Source organism: Pelodiscus sinensis, chromosome 22 (assembly GCF_049634645.1).
Source record: "Pelodiscus sinensis isolate JC-2024 chromosome 22, ASM4963464v1, whole genome shotgun sequence".
NCBI classification, from domain to species: Eukaryota; Metazoa; Chordata; order Testudines; family Trionychidae; genus Pelodiscus; species Pelodiscus sinensis.
This window is the reverse complement of record NC_134732.1, coordinates 13,611,220-13,632,250: the sequence shown is the minus strand read 5'-3', so window position 1 is coordinate 13,632,250 and position 21,031 is coordinate 13,611,220. Positions and strand designations below refer to the sequence as shown.

Below are 21,031 nucleotides of genomic sequence, written 5' to 3'. Positions count from 1 at the left end.
GCTTCCTTCTGTAGCTCCCCAGCCCAGACAGGCTCCGGAGACGCCCCATTCAGAATGGGGGACCCGCTGCAGCATGCTCAGGAGAGCGCCTGGACGCTCAGCAGTGGGAACGTTATGGCCTTGGCCTCGCTGGAGACAAAACAAAGCATCTCCCAGCACCACAGCAAGGGGACCTTTATTTTAGTGGAGGGAGTAAAAAACCCCCCAATCCCTGACTCTACCCCAAATCCTCCAGCACCTCCAAGACACCGTTTTTCCGCGGAGAAGGGGGGCGAGCCCTGGTACTTAAGCTGCAGTCCAGCCCAGGTAATTACATTCACCCGGCAGACTCAGGGGGCGCGATGTGCTTCTTCACATGCACAGAGCGGGTGTGTCGCTGCACATCGCTACGCCCCTGTCGCCTTCCACCCTAGCTGGGGCAGCATCTCACTGAGGTGGGAAGCCAGGGTAGTTGAGGGTAAACTCGAATACCCGCCATTCCTCATCGGGGGGGCTAGGGACATCTCTCCTTGTTTGGCCACTATGCCACGGGGTGAAGTTCTGTCTAGTTCGCCATCGGCTTCCTCCAGCTTTTGGCTCTGTGGGGGGAAGGTGCTATAAATAGGAATGTCGGCCATATAATGGCTCCCCCTCCACAGATACACTGCGACCCGCCTGCCCTGCCGCAGTCTGTTTTCATCACGCTCTCCTCCTGCCCCTCTGCAGTGACCCACAAAGAAGCCATATCCTGGTCGCAAAGGTTTCCCCATAATCATGTGGTTTGAAGCCAGAAGCAGTGGGGAGAGAGGGGGGGAGAGAAGGCCAGGGGAGAGCAACCCATAGAAGCAGCTCATGTGACCGCAAAGGTCACCTCTGCAACCTCCGGGAGCACCCATGTGCCCTGAGAACCCGAGAGGCAGGCAGTAAGTGAGCGGAGAGGGGGGAGGTGCCGTTAACAGCTGGGGTCTCCAGTTACCAGCCACCATACCTGGCTCTCCTGCAAATAACCACGACTCTCATGCTCCCGTCCGTGGGGCGGGGTGGGGGGAGGGGCAGGCCAGAAGGAAGCCCTCACAAAGCCCCAGTAGGTCACTGACCACTGCTATTGAGTGACCAGATGGACTTTCCCGCTCTGCGTTTCCAGCCTCCTGTGTAGGCCTCTTGTCTCTTTCTGGGCTGCCGCGGAGCTTTGACTGTCTGTCCCCTCAGGGCAGCCTTTTGTAACGGGTGTGCAGATCTGCCCTTGTGTCGTTCTGATCCCAGCCAGCCTTCTCCCTCCACCGCCCATGGCAGCGTGTCCCAGGAAAGAGTATAATGGGCTCTTTCAGGCCTCTCAGGCCCGCTTTGGGAAACTCCCAGGGAGCAGCAAGAGGGAGCCTTGTTAAATGTTTAGACAAAGCCACCTTGTTAAGGGGTTTACAAAGACGCCCCCTCGCCCCGCTCCCCTGCGAAGCCTTTGGCTAAATGCACCCAGCTCCACCCAGGGCTTTTGCTCTCGTGGCAACGTAACACACAGTTAATCGGCACATCAGGCTGCAGGCCTGGGAACCGTGCAGGACTCGGGCATCTCGTGGTCTCCTGTTAACCGTTCGGGGCCCCTTTGCCCAATGCAGACACAACCCAGGTGCATTAGACGCAGGGTAACAATTCAAAAGCACCCAAGTCGTGTAAGTGCCTCCGCTCCATTTTCAGTCGTGACTCCTGAAAGCCAATGGGACTTAGGCTCCCAAATTCTAAGTCACTTCTGACAATGGGTCTTGGCTCCTAAGCCCCTGAGGTACATTTGACGTGAGTACCAAGAATCTATCGGTTGCTATTATCATCTGCATTCTGGTAGCCATTGCCCCAGCATGGGAAGCTCACTGCACGAGGTACGGTGCTGACATGGCCCTGCCCTGAAGACCTGGTTTACAATCTAGTCGAGATTACCCAGATGTCACCTGACTTCCGTCAGTTCTGCAGAAGGCGGTAATTACAACACTACTGTGCTACTTAGCAGCATTAATGCAGGATTTTTCATCCCTGAGCTCAGAGCACTTTAAAAAAGCAAGTGAGACTTACTGTCCCCCTTCTACAGCTGGGGAAACTGAGGCATGGAACATAGGAAGTGACATGGCCAACGTCACACAAGGGGTCATAAGCAGAGCTGAACCCACCTGGCTCCTTGAACATAAGAACATAAGAACGGCCATACTGGGTCAGACCAAAGGTCCATCTAGCCCAGTATCCTGTCTACCGACAGTGGCCAGCACCAGGTGCCCCAGAGAGGGTGGACCGAAGACAATGATCAAGCGATTTATCTCCTGCCATCTCTCTCCAGCCTCTGACAAACAGAGGCCAAGGACACCATTTTATCCCCTGGCTAATAGCCTTTTATGGACCTAACCTCCATGAAATTATCTAGCTTCTCTTTAAACTCTATTATAGTCCTAGCCTTCACAGTCTCCTCTGGCAAGGAGTTCCACAGGTTGACTATACGCTGTGTGAAGAAGAACTTGCTTTTATTACTTTAAAACCTGCTCCCCATTAATTTCATTTGGTGTCCTCTAGTTCTTCTATTATGGGAACTAATAAATAACTTTTCTTTATCAGCCCTCTCCACACCACTCATGATTTTATAGACCTCTATCATATCCCCCCTCAGTCTCCTCTTTTCTAAACTGAAAAGTCCCAGTCGCTTTAACCTCTCCTCATATGGGACCTGTTCCAAACCCCTAATCATTTTAGTTGCCCTTTTCTGCACCCTTTCCAAGGCCAAAATATCTTTTTTGAGGTGAGGAGACCACATCTGTACACAGTATTCCAGATGTGGGCGTACCATAGTTTTATACAGGGGCAGTAAAATATTCTGGGTCTTATTTTCTATCCCTTTCCTAATAATTCCTAGCATCCTATTTGCCTTTTTGACCGCCGCTGCACTCTGTGTGGAAGTTTTCAGAGAACTGTCCACGATAACTCCAAGATCTCTTTCCTGATTTGTCGTAGCCAAATTAGCCCCCATCATACTGTACGTATAGTTGGGGTTATTTTTCCCAATGTGCATTACTTTACACTTATCCACATTAAATTTCATTTGCCATTTTGTTGCCCAATCACTCAGTTTGGTGAGATCTTCTTGGAGTCCCTCACAGTCTGCTTCTGTCTTGACTATCCTAAACAGTTTGGTATCATCTGCAAACTTTATTACCTCACTGCTTACCCCTTTCTCCAGATCATTTATGAATAAGTTGAAAAGGATTGGTCCCAGGACTGACCCTTGTGGTACACCACTAGTTACCCCTCTCCAATCTGAAAATTTACCATTTATTCCTACCCTTTGTTTCCTGTCTTTTAACCAGTTCTCAATCCAAGAAAGGACCTTCCCTCTTATCCCATGGCCATGTAATTTACACAGGAGCCTTTGGTGAGGGACCTCGTCAAAGGCTTTCTGAAAATCCAAGTATACTATATCTACTGGATCCCCCTTGTCCGCATGTTTGTTAACCCCTTCAAAGAACTCTAACAGATTAGTAAGACAGGATTTCCCTTTACAGAAACCATGTTGACTTTTGTCCAACAAATTATGTTCTTCTACATGCTTCACAATTTTATTCTTTACTATTGTTTCGACTAATTTGCCCGGTACTGAAGATAGACTTACCGGTCTGTAATTGCCAGGATCGCCTCTAGAGCCCTTTTTAAATATTGGTGTCACGTTGGCTACCTTCCAGTCATTAGGTACGGAAGCCGATTTAAAGGATAGATTACAAACCACAGATAATAGCTCAGCAATTTCCCATTTGAGTTCTTTTAGAACCCTTGGATGAATGCCATCTGGTCCCAGAGATTTGTTAACATTAAGTTTTTCTATTTGTTCCAAAACCTCCTCTAATGACACTTCAATCCGGGACAGTTCCTCAGATTCATCACCCACAAAGGACGGTGCAGATTCAGGAATCTCCCCAACGTCCTCAGCCGTGAAGACTGAAGCAAAGAAATCATTTAGTTTCTCCGCAATGGCTTTATCGTCCTTGATTGCTCCTTTTATAGCTCAATCATCTAGGGGACCCACAGGTTTTTTAGCAGGCTTCCTGCTTCTAATGTCCTTAAAAAACATTGTTATTTCTTTTTGAGTTTTTGGCTAGCTGTTCCTCAAAATCTTTTTTTGCTTTTCTTATTACCTGTTTACACTTGATTTGACAGTGTTTATGTTCCTTTCTATTTATCTCACTAGGATTGGACTTCCACTTCTTAAAAGATGCCTTTTTGTCCCTCACTGCTTCTTTTACATGGTGGTTAAGCCACGGTGACTCTTTTTTAGGTCTCTTGCTATGTTTTTTAATTTGGGATATACATTTAAGTTGGGCCTCTATTATGGTGTCTTTAAAAAGTTTCCATGCAGCTTTCAGGGATTTGGCTCTAGTCATTGTGCCTTTTAATTTCTGTTTAACTAACCTCCTCATTTTTGCATAATTCCCCTTTTTGAAATTAAATGCCAGGGTGCTGGACTGCTGAGGTGTTCTTCCCACCACAGGAATGTTGAATGTTATTATATTATGGTCACTATTCCCAAGCGGTCCTGTAACGGTTATATCCTGGACCTGATCCTGCGCTCCACTCAGGACTAAATCGAGAATTGCCTCTCCCCTTGTGGGTTCCTGCACTAGCTGCTCCAAGAAGCAGTCATTTAAGCCATTGAGAAATTTTATCTCGGCTTCTCTTCCTGAGGTGACATGTATCCAGTCAATATGGGGGTAATTAAAATCCCCCATTATTATAGAATTCTTTATTTTGGTAGCCTCTCTAATCTCCCTCAGCATTTCTATGTCAGTATCGCTGTCCTGGTCAGGTGGTCGGTAATATATCCCTACTGCTAATTTCTTATTATTGGAGCATGGAATTTCTATCCATAGCGATTCTATGGAACATGTTGATTCACTTAATATTTTTATTTCATTTGATTCTACATTATCTTTCACATACAGTGCCATTCCGCCACCCACCCGGGTGCTCTTACCACTAGACCACACAGCTCTAACAGGCCCAAAATATTTATCTGGAAAAACTCTCCATCACGCTAAGAAATCTGCCAGAACACAAGAACTCTTAGAAGGCTCTCGTGGTCCCATGTTAGCCTCACTTGCTCATACACTAAAAGCAAAGCAGGCTATCCATTGAACAGGTGTGCTGCCACCATGCTCCTGCTCACTGGTAGTTGCACCAGGATCCGCTGCAGATGACAGGCTCTGGGTCAGTCAGCTGCTGAGGAGGCAGATGCGAAGCAGTTACTCCAGCTCAGAAGCATGGTAGTAACCCCATTGCCCTCCAACTGCCAGAGGCAGGGCTAACCCCGGGGGCAGCGGATACCTGGAAGAGGTAGTCACGGGCTGTGCCCCTGAACAAGAAACACCTAGGCTGGCCAGGTAAAAAGCATTCCCCTTCTTTAGCTCTATGGGTGGGTATAAGAGGCAGGGGAAGGCATGGCCTTCCCAAGCTGCCAGGCATGGCCCCGCCCACACTCCACCGCCTGCTTCAGCATGGCTCCCGGGATGCCGCTACGCTGAGGCTGGGACCCGTGTGCCTCCTGCCCTCCCCATACTCCGGGGCAGGGGAGGCTGGGACTCCGCATCCCCCATGCTCCAGAGCTGGGGTGGCTCCTGCAGGGGGGTTGGAGATTTGCCCCTGCAGTGGTGGAGAGGCTTGGCTACTGCAGGGGGCACGAAGAGGCAAGCTGGAGGGGGCCCTTCCCGCAGCCAGGGTTGCCAGATACTTTCACCAAAAAATCCCTAACCCGGCAAGAAAAAAAAAGTCACTGCACCTTTAAATCCCCGTGCTCCCCACTCCCTCTGCCCCCGCTGGAACCACAAGTACCGGACTGTCGGGGCAAAAACCAGACACCTGTCAACCCTGCCTCCAGCCCTAGGTTCACCCACCACCCATGTTTAGCTCTGAGTTTGAATGAGCACCAGCTGCTCGGCTAACCCTCAGCCAGCGCTGTTGTGGGGGAGGCTATGGGGGGAAGCCACCTCTTTCCTCATTACCCAGAGTTCTTTGGAAGGAGACACTCCGGCCTCTGTTGTGCCCATTGGGTGGCTCCTCAAATCCCCATTGCTGCAACGGAGGCGGCGCCTTACTGCTCTGGGGCAGCGGGTCAGCCGCACCCGGGTGGACCCTCTGCCGGGGAGAGGAGCGCTGCCCATTTCCTGGCTGTGCATGACCCTCAGGCTTTCACAATGACAGGAGCCTCCTGTTCCTTTTAGAGGGGCAGCACCCCCAGCACAGCACAGCCCCCATGGTAGCTCTCGGGGGGCAGGCCGTGGGTGGGAGGTGGCCCAGCGTATCCGACAACAGGAGTCGGGGGCGGGGCGTGTTCGTTCTGCTCTGGCTGGAAGGAACCGGCCATAAATTGGGCTGCTGCAGCTTTAAAAAAAAAGGTCTGTTCTTCTGTAAGCGGCAAGGCCCCTGGTAACCGAGAGGGAGAAAGCTGAAGGACACCTGCAGAGAGCCTGTACAGCTGGGGAAGATTAGCCTTTTCCACTAGACAAGACCCATTACCATGTTCCAATATACTATCACTTCCGCTAGGAGAGCCTGCAGATGAGATATCGATTGAGGTGACCCCGGATGAGTCCTTCCCTCTAGCCTGAGACGCTGCAGATCAGCCTCGCCAGCCGCAGGTTAAAGCCAACAGGAAGGCCAGTCAGCTGCCAATTACCCACAGCTCTTTGGGCTTCCGTGTGCAGGGCTGTCTGTCAAAGCCCCCCGCATGTGCCGCTGCCATGGGGGGGAGAGGAGGCTGGAGGCGCTGAAAGGAACAAACCCCAGCCTGGTGGGCAAGAGAGAGCGGCTCCCTGGATTCAGAAGCTGGCCTCCAGCAACATTTCCAGGCTGTGGATGGAAGAGAGACGGGTGAGCCAAAGGGCTCCCTCTAAACAGGGCCGGGTGCTGGAGAGAGCAAAGCCAGATGTTCTCCAGGGCTACATCATCCCTGCGAAATCTTCCTGCAGAGAAGATGCCAATGAGGGATTCATTAGCATAAGTCATGTTCTCATTAGCATATTTTCTGCCATTTCTTTCGGCGCAAGGGGTTTTTGCGCAAAAAGCAGCCGTGTGGACTTTTTTTTTGGGCGCAAAAACCCTGTTTTGCACAAGATCCTTACGTCTCCCCGGGACAGACATAAGGATCTTGAGCAAAACAGGGTTATTTGCTCAGAAAACCCCCAGGCCACACTGCTTCTTTTTGCACAACAACCCCTTGCGCCAAAAGAAATGGCAGAAAATATGCTAATGAGATTGCAACTGATGCTAATGGATCCCTCATTAGCATCTTTTCTGCAGGAAGACGAAGCCGGGGAGAGGAGAGCGCTGGCACTGCGGCGGGGAGATGAGGGAGCAGATTTCGACTGGTGGTGTCTTTACCGCAGCCTGGCTGCCCACGGAGTCTGCAGATCTGCCTGTGCAAGGTCAAAGGACTGAAGATCTGTCGGCTCACACCAGAGTGGGGCTCCCCGAGCTCTGTGCTCCTCCCAGCCCCACCGCTACACTGGGCAGCCCTCTGAGCCACAGTAGGCTCTCTGACTGCACTGTGGCTTCCCCTCAGTTGTGAGGGTGGATGGGTGTGGCAGGGAGGGAGGGACACAGCTAGGTGTCCTGTGCAAGGGGCTGCCTGGAATGGTTGTGCCCCAAACAGCACTCAACAGCCTCCGCTAAAGGTCTAGGAGCTGCCCAGTTCAACAGGAGCTCCCGGCCTGGGTCCCTGAGTAGAGCAAAGGTTTCTTGGGCTGGAGTGCTGTGAAAAAGACGCATTCACCTCGTAGCTTCCCTCCAATGTTCTCAACCCGGCCTCAATCCCTCTGTGCACTTACAAAGGGGCAGTGCAAATGCTGGGGCTCCGCACACACACGGGAATCGAGGGAGGAAGATTCCAGCCCCTCCCTAGGGAACCCATCCCAGTGTCCCATTAGAATTCCAATGTTCTAACTCCATTAGAGGGAACATTGGTTAAGTTGCTGAGCAAGGAGATCAATAGAGCCCTGCAAATCCGTGGAGATCCGCTTTATAGCTACAAGTATCTGCATCTGCAGATGTCAGGGCAAATATTCATAGCTCATTTTTGGGGATATGGATTAGGGATGTTAAATATCGGTTAATTGAATAGTCGATTAACCTCATGAATTCTTATTGGTTACTCGACTATTCTATAGCCCCCAGAGATGGGACTGACAGCCAGTGCACTCCGGCCCCACTCCTGGGGAATTCCCCCTGTCACTCCGTGCTGCCGCCTCTATATCAGAAGCAGCAGCACAAGGTGGCAGCAGCTCCTGTCCAGAGGGAGGAGGACTCTGAGCTCCCAGACCCAGCGTGAGCTAGAACTGAGCCAGGCTGCCTGTCCGCCTGGCTCCTAATACACGTTAACTGCAGAGCTGCAGCAGGAGTAGGACCCAGATCCAGCACAAACTGGGATTGAGCTGGGCTGCTGGCCAGACTGCTAAAAAATGTACTGGCGGAATGGGGGGGAATGTGTGTAGTCTATAGCATTAACCTATAGGGTTTTGCTTATTGGTTAATTGACTACTAATATGGATGCCAATGTGGACACAAATTTTGAGTCTAGAACCCTGCAAGTTTGTGGAGATCTACTTTGTATCCGCAGGTATCCATGTCTGCAGATATCTGTAGTTCATTTTTGAGGCTATGGATTCGGATACATATTGGCTGTGTCTAGCCTGGCAAGTTTTTCCGCAAAAGCAGCCGCTTTTGCAGAAAAACTTGCCAGCTGTCTACACTGGCCGCTTGAATTTCCGCAAGAACACTGAGGATCTCATATAAGAAATCAGTGCTTCTTGCGGAAGTACTATGCTGCTCCCGTTCGGGCAAAAGTCCTTTTGCGCAAAAGGGCCAGTGTAGACAGCTCAGATTTGTTTTGCGCAAAAAAGCCCCAATTGCGAAAATGGTGATCAGGGCTTTTTTGCGCAAAACCACGTCTAGATTGGCCACGGATGCTTTTCTTCAAGAAGTGCTTTTGCAGAAAAGCATCCATGCCAATCTAGACGCTCTTTTCCGCAAATGCTTTTAACGGAAAACTTTTCCATTAAAAGCATTTGCAGAAAATCACGCCAGTCTAGACGTAGCCATTTTGTATCTGTGCAGGACTCTAGAGATCAAGTCCTCCTCTGTGTAGGTCTGAGCAGACCCTTGGACTCAGTTCTTGGCTGGCTGAAATCAGAGAGATGTTGGCAAACTTGAAGGAGTTCAGACGCGAGCACTAGAATGATCCCCAGGGCTGGAAGGATTGATTTCTGGAGGAACGCTGAAAGGCGCTAGATAGTATGTAGTTTGCTTAACATGCTGTGACATCATGCTCACCAACGGCCATGTGATGTGCAGAAGGATGCAAAGGCATGAGAGTGATTCAAGGTGTCAGAGGCTGCCTGTCCGGAGGAATGCCTCCTAACAGGGAGATGCTGGACACTGTAGGACAATAGTCTCCAGTGGGCAGCAATGGAAGCTCCTTTGCTTGGGACATGCAAACCTCACTTGGCCAAAGCACTAGAAGCCCAGACACGCAGGGAATAATATGGCACTGGTTAGTGGGGGAGAAGGGTCCTTTCCATCTCTAGCTTCTACCGGTCTAAGAAAATTCTTCCTGGAGAAGAAAGTGTCTCCCTGCAGGACTCATGGGAATAATGTGCCTGGCCTCCCCTGTGGAGCACTTGGAGAGCTAGTGATGAAAAGCGCTAAAGATGAGCCAGGTACCGTTATCATTGACATTCTGCACCAGCCTTCTCAGTCCCCACCAAGTCCATTTTAGCAGCATGCACCTCACCCTATCCACAGGCTGGGAGCTGCTGCAGGGAGCCACCATCCAGTGTCAGCCCATCCGATTGGCTGAAACAGCAAAGAAAACAGTGAAGACTTTGAACCAAGCTGGCTTCCCCCTCCCTGCATTTAGATCGAGAGCCGCTGCTGGTGTTTGATGCAATGTGGCCCATTCACAACTTAAATTAACCCCCTCCCCCCTCTCATGGCCTAACCCAGTTAATACCCAAATGTCGTGGGATAAATGCTGTTGTGGCGCTATTTGATCAACACTTCAAACTACGGAGAGTACCGTGGTGCCAGGGACCTGAGAGGCCTAGGACATAAGTGCTGCTGTCAGACAGTAACAGGTTTCACAAAACATAGGGGACAGGGCAGCCTTCACAGGAGCAATTCTAATGAGCCTTTCTACGGTTTTGATCTAAAACAACCCTGGAAGGTACTATGCGTCAGATCTTCCAAAGTCCTCAGCATCCAGCATCTGCTCTTGTACCACTGTCATGGGGCAGACTCAGCACCATGGCGCCTCCAGCTGGTTGCTCTGGGGATTAGTGTGTTACTTACTGGATGCCTCTCTCTAGCTGGTGTCACCCCGTGTTCGTCTTTGACCAGGGCATCCTCTTCAGGACTCTGCCCTCCAGGGCTATGTCTACATGGGTGGGTTCTTGCATAAGAACGGCTGTTCTTGCACAAGAACCCCCAGCGTGTCCCCAGGGCCTGCCTGGTCTTGCACAAGAAGATTTACAGTACAGGGTCGGAAGAGAGGGATTCTTGCGCAACAGCTATGCTCTTTTCTAACAAGTATAAGCCCTCTTATGGAAGAGGGCAGAGTGGATGCACGGCAGGGGTTCCTTGTGCAAGAAAACCCTCTGGCTAAAGTGGCCATCAGAGCTTTCTTGCACAAGAGAGCATCCACACTGCCATGGATGCTCTTGCACAAAAGCACATGGCAGCATGGACACGTTCTTGTGCAAGAACCCACCAGTGTAGGCATAGCTCAGCCTCTCTAAGCCCCTTTTGGGGGGCGGGGGGGAGGGAGGAGAAGGAGGAGTTGTTGTTTACCCAACTGCACACTCCAGGGTCCACCCCCCCAGGGGCCACCCAATTCTTCTCCCAGGGAACACCCAGCTCCCCTTTACCAACCTTGCCTCAGTGACCCACTGCCAGTCTTCATCGAGCCCCTGCCTTAGGGCAAACTGCAGCCTATAATGGCCACCCATTTCTGGCAAAGGGGTGTGGACCTGCTGCCTTTGCCTAACTTGGCTGCTTCAGGCCCTACAGCCTAGGAGCTTGCTTGGTGAGAGCTTCCCCAGCCCTGCCATCCTTCCCCAGCACTGCTCTACCTCCAGGAAGCCACCTGCTTACCTAGCAATCAGGTCCTACTGCCCTCTCTCCACAGCAGCTGTCAGCTCTCTCTCCTACCAGGAGTCCTTCTTTATATAGCCCCCAGCTGGGCCCTCATGAGCCACAACTGCCTCAGCTGGGGCTTCGCTCTCAGCCCTCACTCAGGGCTGGGGTTTTGCCCTTAAAGGGCCAGAGCAGGGTAAGTGCCCTGTCACAACCACTAATGGTCAGATTTTTCTAAAGACTAGCACCCATGGTGTTAAACACGGCCGAGCGATCTGGGGCAACAAGAGCTGTCATAGTTAGCATCAGGATGATGTCAGGTCCCCATTGTTGACAAGACCACTCTGTTGTCATCTTTCATGGTTTTTCAGATGAGCCAATGGGCACTGGTGATGTTCCTGGACTGCAAAAGTAGGATCCATATGTTGCTCCCACAGGCAAATCTGGTTGTGGAGGGGGTGGGGTGATGGTGTTTTATTGTATGGCTACACACCAGAGTAGCAGGGTTGGACTGTCCCATGTGCTTGGGCCACCTACAGCATCCCAAGTCTGTTTGATACAAATCTCTGAATGGATCAATGACCATTTCAAGAGAGGATGGTCCAAGACTCACCCGCCTGAGCAAATAATGTTGTATCGCATTGGATAGCTGGCGGCTCCAGAGTTCTCACCGTGCACAGCAATTATTGCTAATGAGGGTGGATGATGAGACATCAGCCTGTGAAACCACATCAGTAGGAGTACACATGTGCATACCCTGCAGGGTCTCGTTCTTGTAGCACGGCCTCCAAGCCCATACCACAGGGGCTACGTGTAGACTGCAGGCTTCTTTCAGAAGAAGCTTTTCCGGAAGAGATCTTCCAAAAAAACTTCTGAAAGAGCACGTCCACACTGTCAAAGTGCATAGAAAAAGCAATCTGCTTTTTCAAAAGAGTGTCCACACGGAATGGATGCTATCTCACATATAAGCTGTGATTACTATGGGCAGAATGGCCACCACAGCACCTGTGCTTTTTCCTCTTTCCTCTTCTTTTGAAAGAACTCCCTCTTCCCCATCCACTCTTTGGCTGTGTCTAGTCTGGCCAGTTTTTCCGGAAAATCAGCCGCTTTTCTGGAAAAACTTGCCAGCTGTCTACACTGGCCGCTTGAATTTCCGCAAAAGCACTGACTTCCTACTGTAAGAAATCAGTGCTTTTTGCAGAAATACTATGCTGCTGACGTTTGGGCAAAAGTCCCTTTTATGCAACCCTTTTTAAAAAAAAAGTTTTGCGCCAAAGGGCCAGTGTAGACAGCTCAGATTTGTTTTCTGCAAAAAAGTCCCGATCACGAAAATGGTGATCGGGGCTTTTTTGCGCAAAAGCACGTCTAGATTGGCCCCGGACGCTTTTCTGCAAAAAGTGCTTTTGTGGAAAAGCATCCGTGCCAATCTAGATGCTCTGTTCCTAAAATGCTTTTAACGGAAAACTTTTCCGTTAAAAGCATTTCCGGAAAATCATGCCAGTCTAGACGTAGCCTTTTCCCCCGAAAGAACATGATTGCAGTGTGGATGTAAGTGAAGTTTTTTCAGAAAAATGGCTGTTTTGCCAAAAAACTCTCTGTAGTGTAGACATGGCCAGGGAGTGGAGCATGTGTAGCACCTGGCAGGCTCAAGCCCTTGCACCAAGCCACATTGACAGGCCCAGGCGGTAGCACAGCTGAGAACGGGAGCCAGGGAGATCTCTGATGGGATGGCATGGTCTCCCAGGAGGGCTTTTGGAGAGAGCGTGTTCCTGGAGTCCAGTAATTGTTTTCTTGGCATGGGGCAGCTGTGGGGGACGCAGGCGTGCGTAGGGATGAGGTGCAGGGAGAGCTGTATGCAGGGCAGTATACAATAGTAGAATCCGAGTGCACTCAGCCCAGCTGGGTGGAGCCCAGCAGTAGTGTAACACTTCCATTGCTACCTACCTCTTTACTATGCCCCAGCCACCCTCAACTTCCTGGGGAGTTAGGCTGGAGCCCAATTCCTCCTGCTCCAAACACACAGTCGCTTCCCCAGCCACTGAGAATTTAGCAAGAGTCAGCCCAGGTCTGGACGTTTATATGGAGCCCAAGAATAGCCAGAATGAATGAGAAAAATCACAGCCAGGATAGTAAACCTCCTGCAGCAGCACTTACGCCAGTTTTTAACCAGGGAGCCCAAGCTGAGCTCCAATATAGGAGCAGATTATCCAGCATCCGCTCCTATGGGGTTCTCACATCTTTCTCTGAAATACCTGGTCCTGGCCACTGTCAGAGACTGGACAATAGACAAGTGGACCTTGGATCTGATCGCGTTTGGCAATTCCTATGTTAGAGGAGACTCTCCATCAGCAGCTAGCAGTGTAGAGCCCGACACACAGCAGAGCAGTTTTAATGTCAAGCTGCCGCTGGCTGCCGTACATGCGCCATCCAGCAGGGTCATGACAGCGTTGCTCCCTCTACCCCAACCCGTTTGACAGCTGCCCTCGGCTGACTTTTCTCAGCAGACAGAAGCTGCTGGGGCCTGCAGGGGAAGTGCCACCCAGCAGTGCAGGAGGCTTGTCGCGCAGGGGGGAAAGCGGGGTAGGCCAAGGGCTTTGTAGCACTGATTAGCAGGCAGCCCATAACCCCAAACACAGAGGCTGTGTCTAGACTGGCAAGTTTTTCCGCAAAAGCAGCTGAATTTCCGCAAGAACACTGACGATCTCATGTAAGATTGTGAGTGTTCTTGCGGAAATACTATGCTGCTCCCGTTCAGGAAAAAGCCCTGTTTTGAGCAAATGCTTTTGCACAAGAGGGCCAGTGTAGACAACGCAGTATTGTTTTGTGCAAAAAAGCCCCGATGGTGAAAATGGCGATCGGAGCTTTCTTGCGCAAAACTGTGTCTAGATTGGCACGGACGCTTTTCCGCAAAAAGTGCTTTTGTGGAAAAGCATCCATGCCAATCTAGACGCTCTTTTCCGCAAATGCTTTTAACGGAAAAACTTTTCCATTAAAAGCATTTGCGGAAAATCATGCCAGTCTAGACGTAGCCAGAGCGTGTGAGGTCTACACTCCACTGTTCCGCTTGCTGCATGGCTGAGTCCTACCAGCTGCTCTCATAGACACAAGCGGGTGCTTTGCTCCAGCCCACACAGCTCCGGGAGAGGGAGCTGGAGTCGATTTGACTTCCAGCTACATCCCACTTGCACGACGGCTGCTTATTGCCAGGCTGGATATGAAGAGGCAGAGAGAATGCAGGTCTGTTGTCAGCTCCCTGCTGGGCTGGCTTTCTGGAGAAGGCAGCTTTGGGCTCATTTACTGAACAAGTTTTGACCCAAGAGCATTGGGCAGGAAGAAACACCAGCTGCCACCAGGCTAGCTCCTACCCTGCATCACTGTGCAATCCCACTCCGGGAGCAGGAAGGCACGTTGCCTGGCCTGACATATGTTTGATGTGTGCAGATCTGCCTATGGTTCTTCTGAGCCCCAGGCCTGTAAATACCTGAGCACCCTGCAGGTGATCGCGTGGTTCACCTCAGACCAATGTTACCCCCTTTTCACAGGTGGGAACGGAGGCAGAGACAGACTGAGTCACACAGGAGTCAATGCACTCATCCCTGGCTGACAGGATGATTGATAGGGGACTGTTCCAACCAGTACGTTAAAGCAGGCCCAGGGCTGTTTGAAATTGTGTTTGGGGCTGATTCAGCCCTTAATTGCCCCAGCCTCAAGACACACGTAAAGGGGCCTGGGAAGGCTCTCGCGGGGCTGAGGAGAAGTGCTTTCTGGGCTTTCTGTCCTTTGCCCTGACTCGGGAGCCTTCATTTCGATCTTGCACTTTCAGGTGGTGGTGGGTCAGTTTCCTCTGACTCGCCCCAGCCCTTCCAGGGCGTGGTGTTGACATGCTGGCACAGGGCTGCCATGCCAAGGCTGCCAAACAGGTACGACTGTATGTGAATGGGCCCCTCTCCCCAAAAAGAGAAAACCTCCTTTTTAAAGTGGAATTTAAATAAAAATCCCTCTATTAAGGAACAGACCATTCCTCGTGGTCTCTGATTTAGTAAAAGCCTTTTTTCTTTAATTAAACAAACCCCAATTCTGACCCTTTGCCACTTAAGAGGATAAGAGAAACAAAGAAATCCCCTTAATGACTTAAAAACCAAACAGTGCAAGGATGGTAGTTTTGCTTCCCCATCTTCTGAGGCCTTTTAGCATTCAGCCGAGAAGAAGCAGGTAAGTGGATTGTTTGGGTAGATTTTCCTCTCCCCCTTCCCACTCCAATAAAAAGGTACATACTGGGACAAAAACATGTGTCCTTCAGAGGCACTTAATCCACTGCAAACCTCACAAAGACTGGCTCGAGGAACAGTTTGGCCATCTAAGTGCAGGAGGAACAAACAGCAACAATAAAATAATAAAACCCTACTCGGCATAAAGAAACAAAAAGCTGGGTTGTTTTAATTTCTTTTCTCCCTCCTCTCCTGGCTGACCCCTTTTTATTTATTCCATTTCACTTGCTGCGGAAGCCTGTAACAAAGCCATCACCTCCACATCGACTCTGGGAGACGAGTTACAATTATAAATTACCAACACAATTAGTGCTAGCGCTTGGAAAAATTAAAAAGGGGAGTGAGAGCTCCGTGTGCTATTGATTGCTATTCACTCTGCTTTGCAGCGACCTTGCTCTGAAGACGATGATATTCCTTTAGCCTGTAAACCAGATTTAAAAAAAATTAATTGTAAATTAACAGGAATAACACGCATTTCGATTCAATTAATTTTGGCAGAATGAGGGGGTGTCAGGGCAAGCGTTTGTTAAGGCTTGTACAGTCTGATTTTTTTTCTCTGTCTGTTAGTGTAATTAATTGATCGGGTGGGGGGGGGGCAGAACATCATGCATTATTGTGGAGAACAAAGCAGTTAACAGGCGGTGGAAAAAGAAAGAGCCCATTATGTAAATATGGTGTGTTTCACGGCATTCAGGGGAGTTCACAGGGCCTGGGAGATAAGTAAAATACAGAGACTGGAGGTTCTCTAGGAGGCTGTAATTAGCCAAGGGTTCTGTTCCTGAGATGCTCTGAAATCGCTGGTGCCGGCCACGTGGTCCAGGTTGGGTGGAGGCACTTGAGTGACCCCTGAAGCAGGGGGGAGGGGTGATGATTGGGCGGGTTTCTTGCTGCCCGTGGTCGCACCTACTCGCTTGGGACAGCCTAAAAGGGCAGCCCAGCTTCCATGGACACTAGGTCAGTCAGCATTCGATGGGGGGTTGGCAATGAAGGTCTATGCTGCAGTCGGACCGCTTCACTCCTCCCTAGCAGGCAGCGACAGCGCTTATGTCTGCTTGGCAAGTGGAGGGGCGACAGCAGCGTGGGGCAGCTGACCTGCGCTAGCTTTGCTGTAACTAGACCCGGACCTCAGCCTGGCTAGCAGCCCGCGTCCCTATGTGGTATGGCCACATCTCCCTTGCTATTTGAATTGGGGCTAGCTCAAGGGAAGCAAGCACAGGGATGCCACCTAAGCTGCAGTCACCCCTCCATCAGCAGTGCAGACACAGCCCCGGGCCCAGCTGGCTAGAGGGGTGTGAAGCCGACTCTGAGGTGTTTGCTGATTAGGCCAATCAGCAGCCATTGGTCCAGTCCCAGGGCTAACCCTTGTGTGTTGACAAGGGCGGGCCACGGTTTGCACTAGGGATGCAACAGTGTAGTCGAGTAAGCAAAAGCTTATCGGTTAATGCCAAAGCTTATCGGTTAATGCCATAGACTACACTCACCCTCCTCCCACCCATTGCCAGGAGCAGCCCTAGACGAGCTGCTTGCAACTGGTGCCCTAGGCAAAATGCGCGATCGGCACCCCTGCCTCCAAAGCCCTCAACGGCTGTTTATCTTGGTGCCCTAGGCGACCACCTAGGTCGCCTGTATTGACGGGCCACTACTGCCCGTTGCCAGTAAATTTTTTAGCAGGCTGGACCTACCCCCGCTGCAGCTCTGCATTTAAAGTGTATTAGGACCAGGCGGGCAGGCAGCCCAGCTTAGTTCCGGCTCGTGCCGGGGCCTGGGAGCTCAGCTCTGCCTCTGGACTGGCAGCCGGTCTGCGAGGGGATCTGGCTTTTAAACTGGCTCTTCTCGCAGACCAGCTTCCTGATACAGAGGCAGCAGCATGGAGTGGTGGGGGCTCCTTAGGAGTGGGGCCAGAGTGCACTGGCTGCCGGCCCCACTCCCAGGGACTATAGAATAGTCAAGTAACCGATAAGAATTCATGATGTTAATCGACTACTCAATTAATCGATATTTAACGTCTCTAATGTGCAACAGTTGAGCTAACGGGGTTTAACCTCAGTTACAAACTGGGGCAAACCATGATTTGCCTGGGCAGAGCCACGCCTTGTGCCAAGGTAACCAGTACCTGCAGGAGGGGTTTGCACGGGGACAACTTGTACAAAGGCTGTGAGCACACCAGAGACAAGGCCTCAGGATGTACAAAAGCCCCATGCAGGCCAGGCCTCCTGGGCTACGTACGCACTGAACAATTATTTCGGAATAAGCTAGTCTGGAAGAAATACTCCGAAATAGCTTATTTCAAAATAGCGCGTCTACATCACAGGGCAGGCTCCCGTAATGTGGACACGCTACCTTGATTTAGAGCCCCGGGAAGCACTGGGGAATAATTACTTTGATTGGCCTGGGGGAGGAGCTATTTTGAAATAGCAGCAGTGGCACATCCACACTACTGCTCTTCCGAAATAGCTATTTTGGAAGAGGCGTTATTCCTCGTGGAATGAGGTTAAACGCCGAAATAAGCCGCCCGTTATTTCGAAATGATTGCAAAATAATGGGTTAGCTGCATCGACGCTCACATAGTTATTTCAGAATAGCTGACGTTATTCTGAAATAACGCTGCTATGTAGACGCACCCCTGCACCCCAAAAACAGGAGACCTCGGGGGCAGCCTCTAGGAAGGGGGAGTGTGAGGAGGAGGGGGCACAGGACTCCAGGGTCCTGCTGTTCTCTCTCCAGCACCTGATGAAAGAGAAAAACGGCGTTTTCGTTCCAGCACTCAGAGAGCTGACTAGTTCACACAGGGCTAAGGCTTTGGAACTGGCTGCTCTAGGGCTCTCGGGGGATAGCTACTGGGGGAGGATTGGCCAGGGCTCATGCCCGGAGGGTGACCATAGACTTTCCTGGAACCAGCCGTGTACCTCCTCTCCCATTGCCAGGTAAACTGTGGCTGAGCTCTGACCTCAGCCCCTGCCTCCCCAGGAGGGTTCCTGGCTGGGAATGGGGAGAGAAGCTCTCCATGAACCCATGTCTGCAGGTGTCCCTCGTATGCTGCCAAGCCCACTCCGGCAGCTCCCCGCAGGCCGGGCCCACCTGGAAATGGGATGTTCACTCTGGGGCGATACGAACCTCAGGGAGTTGATGTTGATGAATCCAGTAGCATCGGCAGGTTCATAGTCACCTTGTACGTTCATGCTGCAAAAAGGGGGTAGGGGAGGAGAGAAACACAGATAAACATTGGGACGTCCCTGGCACCACAAATGCAACCGGAAAGAGCTGCCACACAGCTGCCTTTTATCTCCGTCACGAGGGAGCGATGCAAACTGCCACCACGCCAGGTCTAAGATCCACCACCTAAGCAAGTGACCTGATTTTCCATCTACCATTCTCATCCGGTCCCCCTTGCGTAGCCCCAGCACCTTGCAGACTTGTCCTGCAGCTACCTTCCCCGCTTCCCTGGCCAGGCCAGCCTCACCGCCGTGTAGGCCCCAGGAGGCCAAGCGACTTCCCTTCTTCCAGCTCACAGAGGAAGACTATAGTGGACCCAGGTCTTTGGCTAGTACCTTAACCTAGCGGAGGGCAACGTGCAGTCGATGAACCGCATGCTGCCCATTGGGCTTCTACGTGAGGCCCACGAGACATTTTGTGGCTGTTGCCCACCTGCAGCGTTGCCAGATTCCGCTGGTTTCCATCCGTGTAGGTTGCTTCCTACCCGTATTACCAAAGGGACACGCACCTAAAGCCAGGGCACATGAAGTGAGGCGTGTGCTGATTGCTCATGGCACTGGCTGAGAGCCGGGCACTCCCGCTGCATCCAGTCAAAACGCTGCTCCAGTTCAATCAGCAGCCCTTGCAAATTCTAGCCATGCAAACACCATGCACAAGCCCTCAGCCCCGCCCTTTCTTCCCCAGGCCCTGTCCCACAGGAGCCAAGGCCCGCTCCCACTGGAGCACCATAGGGCGGTGGGTAGACCCAGCTTCCCCGACCCTGGAGCACAGGGAGGGTGGGCAGTGTGTGGGCCAAGCCTCCCTGCCCCCGAGCATGGGAAGAGCAGGTGGCACACAGGGAGAGCAGGCGGTATGCAGCTCCAGCCTCCCCGGCCTTGGAGCATGGGGAGAGCGGGTGCTTGGGGGCAGCAACACTCTGCCCCCCGTATGCCTACAGCAGGCGTTCAGTGGGCGGAGTACGGGTGGGGCCAGGCTGGCGGTTTGGGAAGTTTGTGCCTTCCCCCACCTAGCACACCTGCCTTCCCCAGCAAGCACAATTGGCAAAACAACGGTATTCCAGAAAACCACCTTGGTTAGGACAATCTGGAGGCCCACGGAGATGGAGGAGGGCCATTGCTGCCTCAGCCTCTGGCCTCTTCTATGCTGCGCACCCCTGCTTGCTAGCAATCCGGAAGGGAGTGGTGAGTATGCAGCTACCATGCAAGACAAACAGCTCACTCATTCCAAGGGCTTCCTGGGGATTTACGGGCCTGATTTCACACCCTCCACCCGGTGAACGCCACATCCCTTTGGAGCAAGAACAGGAGGGAGAATTCTCCTTCAGAGTGAGCCATGTGCAGGGCCCAGGTTCCACATCACCTCAAGCCAGTGGGGAGGGGGAAATGTTATTGCCCCTGCTTGACTGATGGGGAAACAGAGGCAAAAGTCTCCTGGCTGAAGAAACATGCGCGTCCCTCCATGTACATAGAAGTAGCGAACCGGGTCTTCGAGACAGCAGGGCAAAGCGATGGCAGGCGACAAAACAAATTTGCTTCGGAGCAAATGGGTGAGCAGAAAGGACACGGAGCCTCGCTCGCCACTGGACTGGAGTTGCCTTCTTTACTATTTGAATAAACTGCTTGGAGCGGTGACCGTCAGAAGAACCCACTTCAAAGGTAACGGATGAGTAGAAAAAGAGGCAGCAAGCCGCCAGCTCTTTCTCTCTCACTTCAGGCAAAGGAACCAGCCCTGTGACTTTGGGGGAAGAGCCTGACCTGAGAATTTGGCCAGCCAGCTGCTGACAACAGGGGGCCTACAGGACTGACGAGCCGCTGGGCAAGGGTAGGGAGGCCTGGCGCTGCACTCTCGGAAGGGGCATGGCTTTGGGCAAAAGGGGCTGGCCCCCGAGGCAACTGCCTCCTTTGCCCCACCCCCACCCATCCCTCCCATCGGTGGGCCTGGCTAACCAGCTCCTGGGCTCAGAGCTGCTGGGCCAGGACTACAGCTGTACACAGACACTCTGGGAGTGACCCGCATGCTGGCTGCTGTGAGCAGCCCAGGCTGAAAGCTGTAACAGCAATGCCTTGCCAGTATTGAAAGCCTTACTAAAGCAGGGCTACATCACAGCTATTCCCCCGCCCCCATCTGCATGACTTGTTACCTGGTTAAAGGTGGCGCGCGCGCACACACACACACACACACACACACACACACACACACACACACACACACACACATCCACCCCCTACCTACTGGCCACTCCTAAGCCTGTATATATGCACAGGCAATGCATGTGTGAGCAGAAAACCTGGGCCCTCAGCCTGGGCTGCACCCAGTAATAAGCAGCAGGTCAGAGAGTCGTCCTGTTAACCTGAAAGTCTCGTTGAGGGGGATCTCTCCCCCCTCAGCACTGCCTGGAGCTACTGGACGGTCTTGAAGGAAGTAAA

At 51.8% G+C, this 21,031-nt stretch overlaps 1 protein-coding gene and 1 long non-coding RNA gene across 4 annotated transcripts in view; both read right to left on the bottom strand.

Annotated features, from left to right (window-relative positions):
• Positions 1–12,543, bottom strand: part of LOC142819352 (uncharacterized) — a 36,056-nt gene extending 23,513 nt beyond the window's left edge. Inside the window, exons 1-3 of one of the 3 annotated variants that reach the window (XR_012897227.1) lie at positions 11,143–12,525; positions 9,715–9,846; positions 5,010–6,846 (exon numbers count right to left, since the gene is read on the bottom strand). This is a non-coding gene — a long non-coding RNA (uncharacterized LOC142819352). Of the gene's footprint in view, positions 1–5,009; positions 6,847–9,714; positions 9,847–11,142 lie in introns of those variants that run through there. The other 2 variants (XR_012897228.1, XR_012897229.1) reach the window with 2 other exon arrangements.
• A 2,992-nt stretch (positions 12,544–15,535) lies between these two features.
• ASS1 (argininosuccinate synthase 1) overlaps positions 15,536–21,031 on the bottom strand; it is an 86,102-nt gene continuing 80,606 nt past the window's right edge. Inside the window, exons 15-16 of the mRNA XM_075905955.1 lie at positions 18,507–18,572; positions 15,536–15,813 (exon numbers count right to left, since the gene is read on the bottom strand). Of these exons, the coding sequence (XP_075762070.1) occupies positions 15,759–15,813; positions 18,507–18,572 (121 nt within the window). The 3' untranslated portion in view covers positions 15,536–15,758. The remainder of the gene's footprint in view (positions 15,814–18,506; positions 18,573–21,031) is intronic.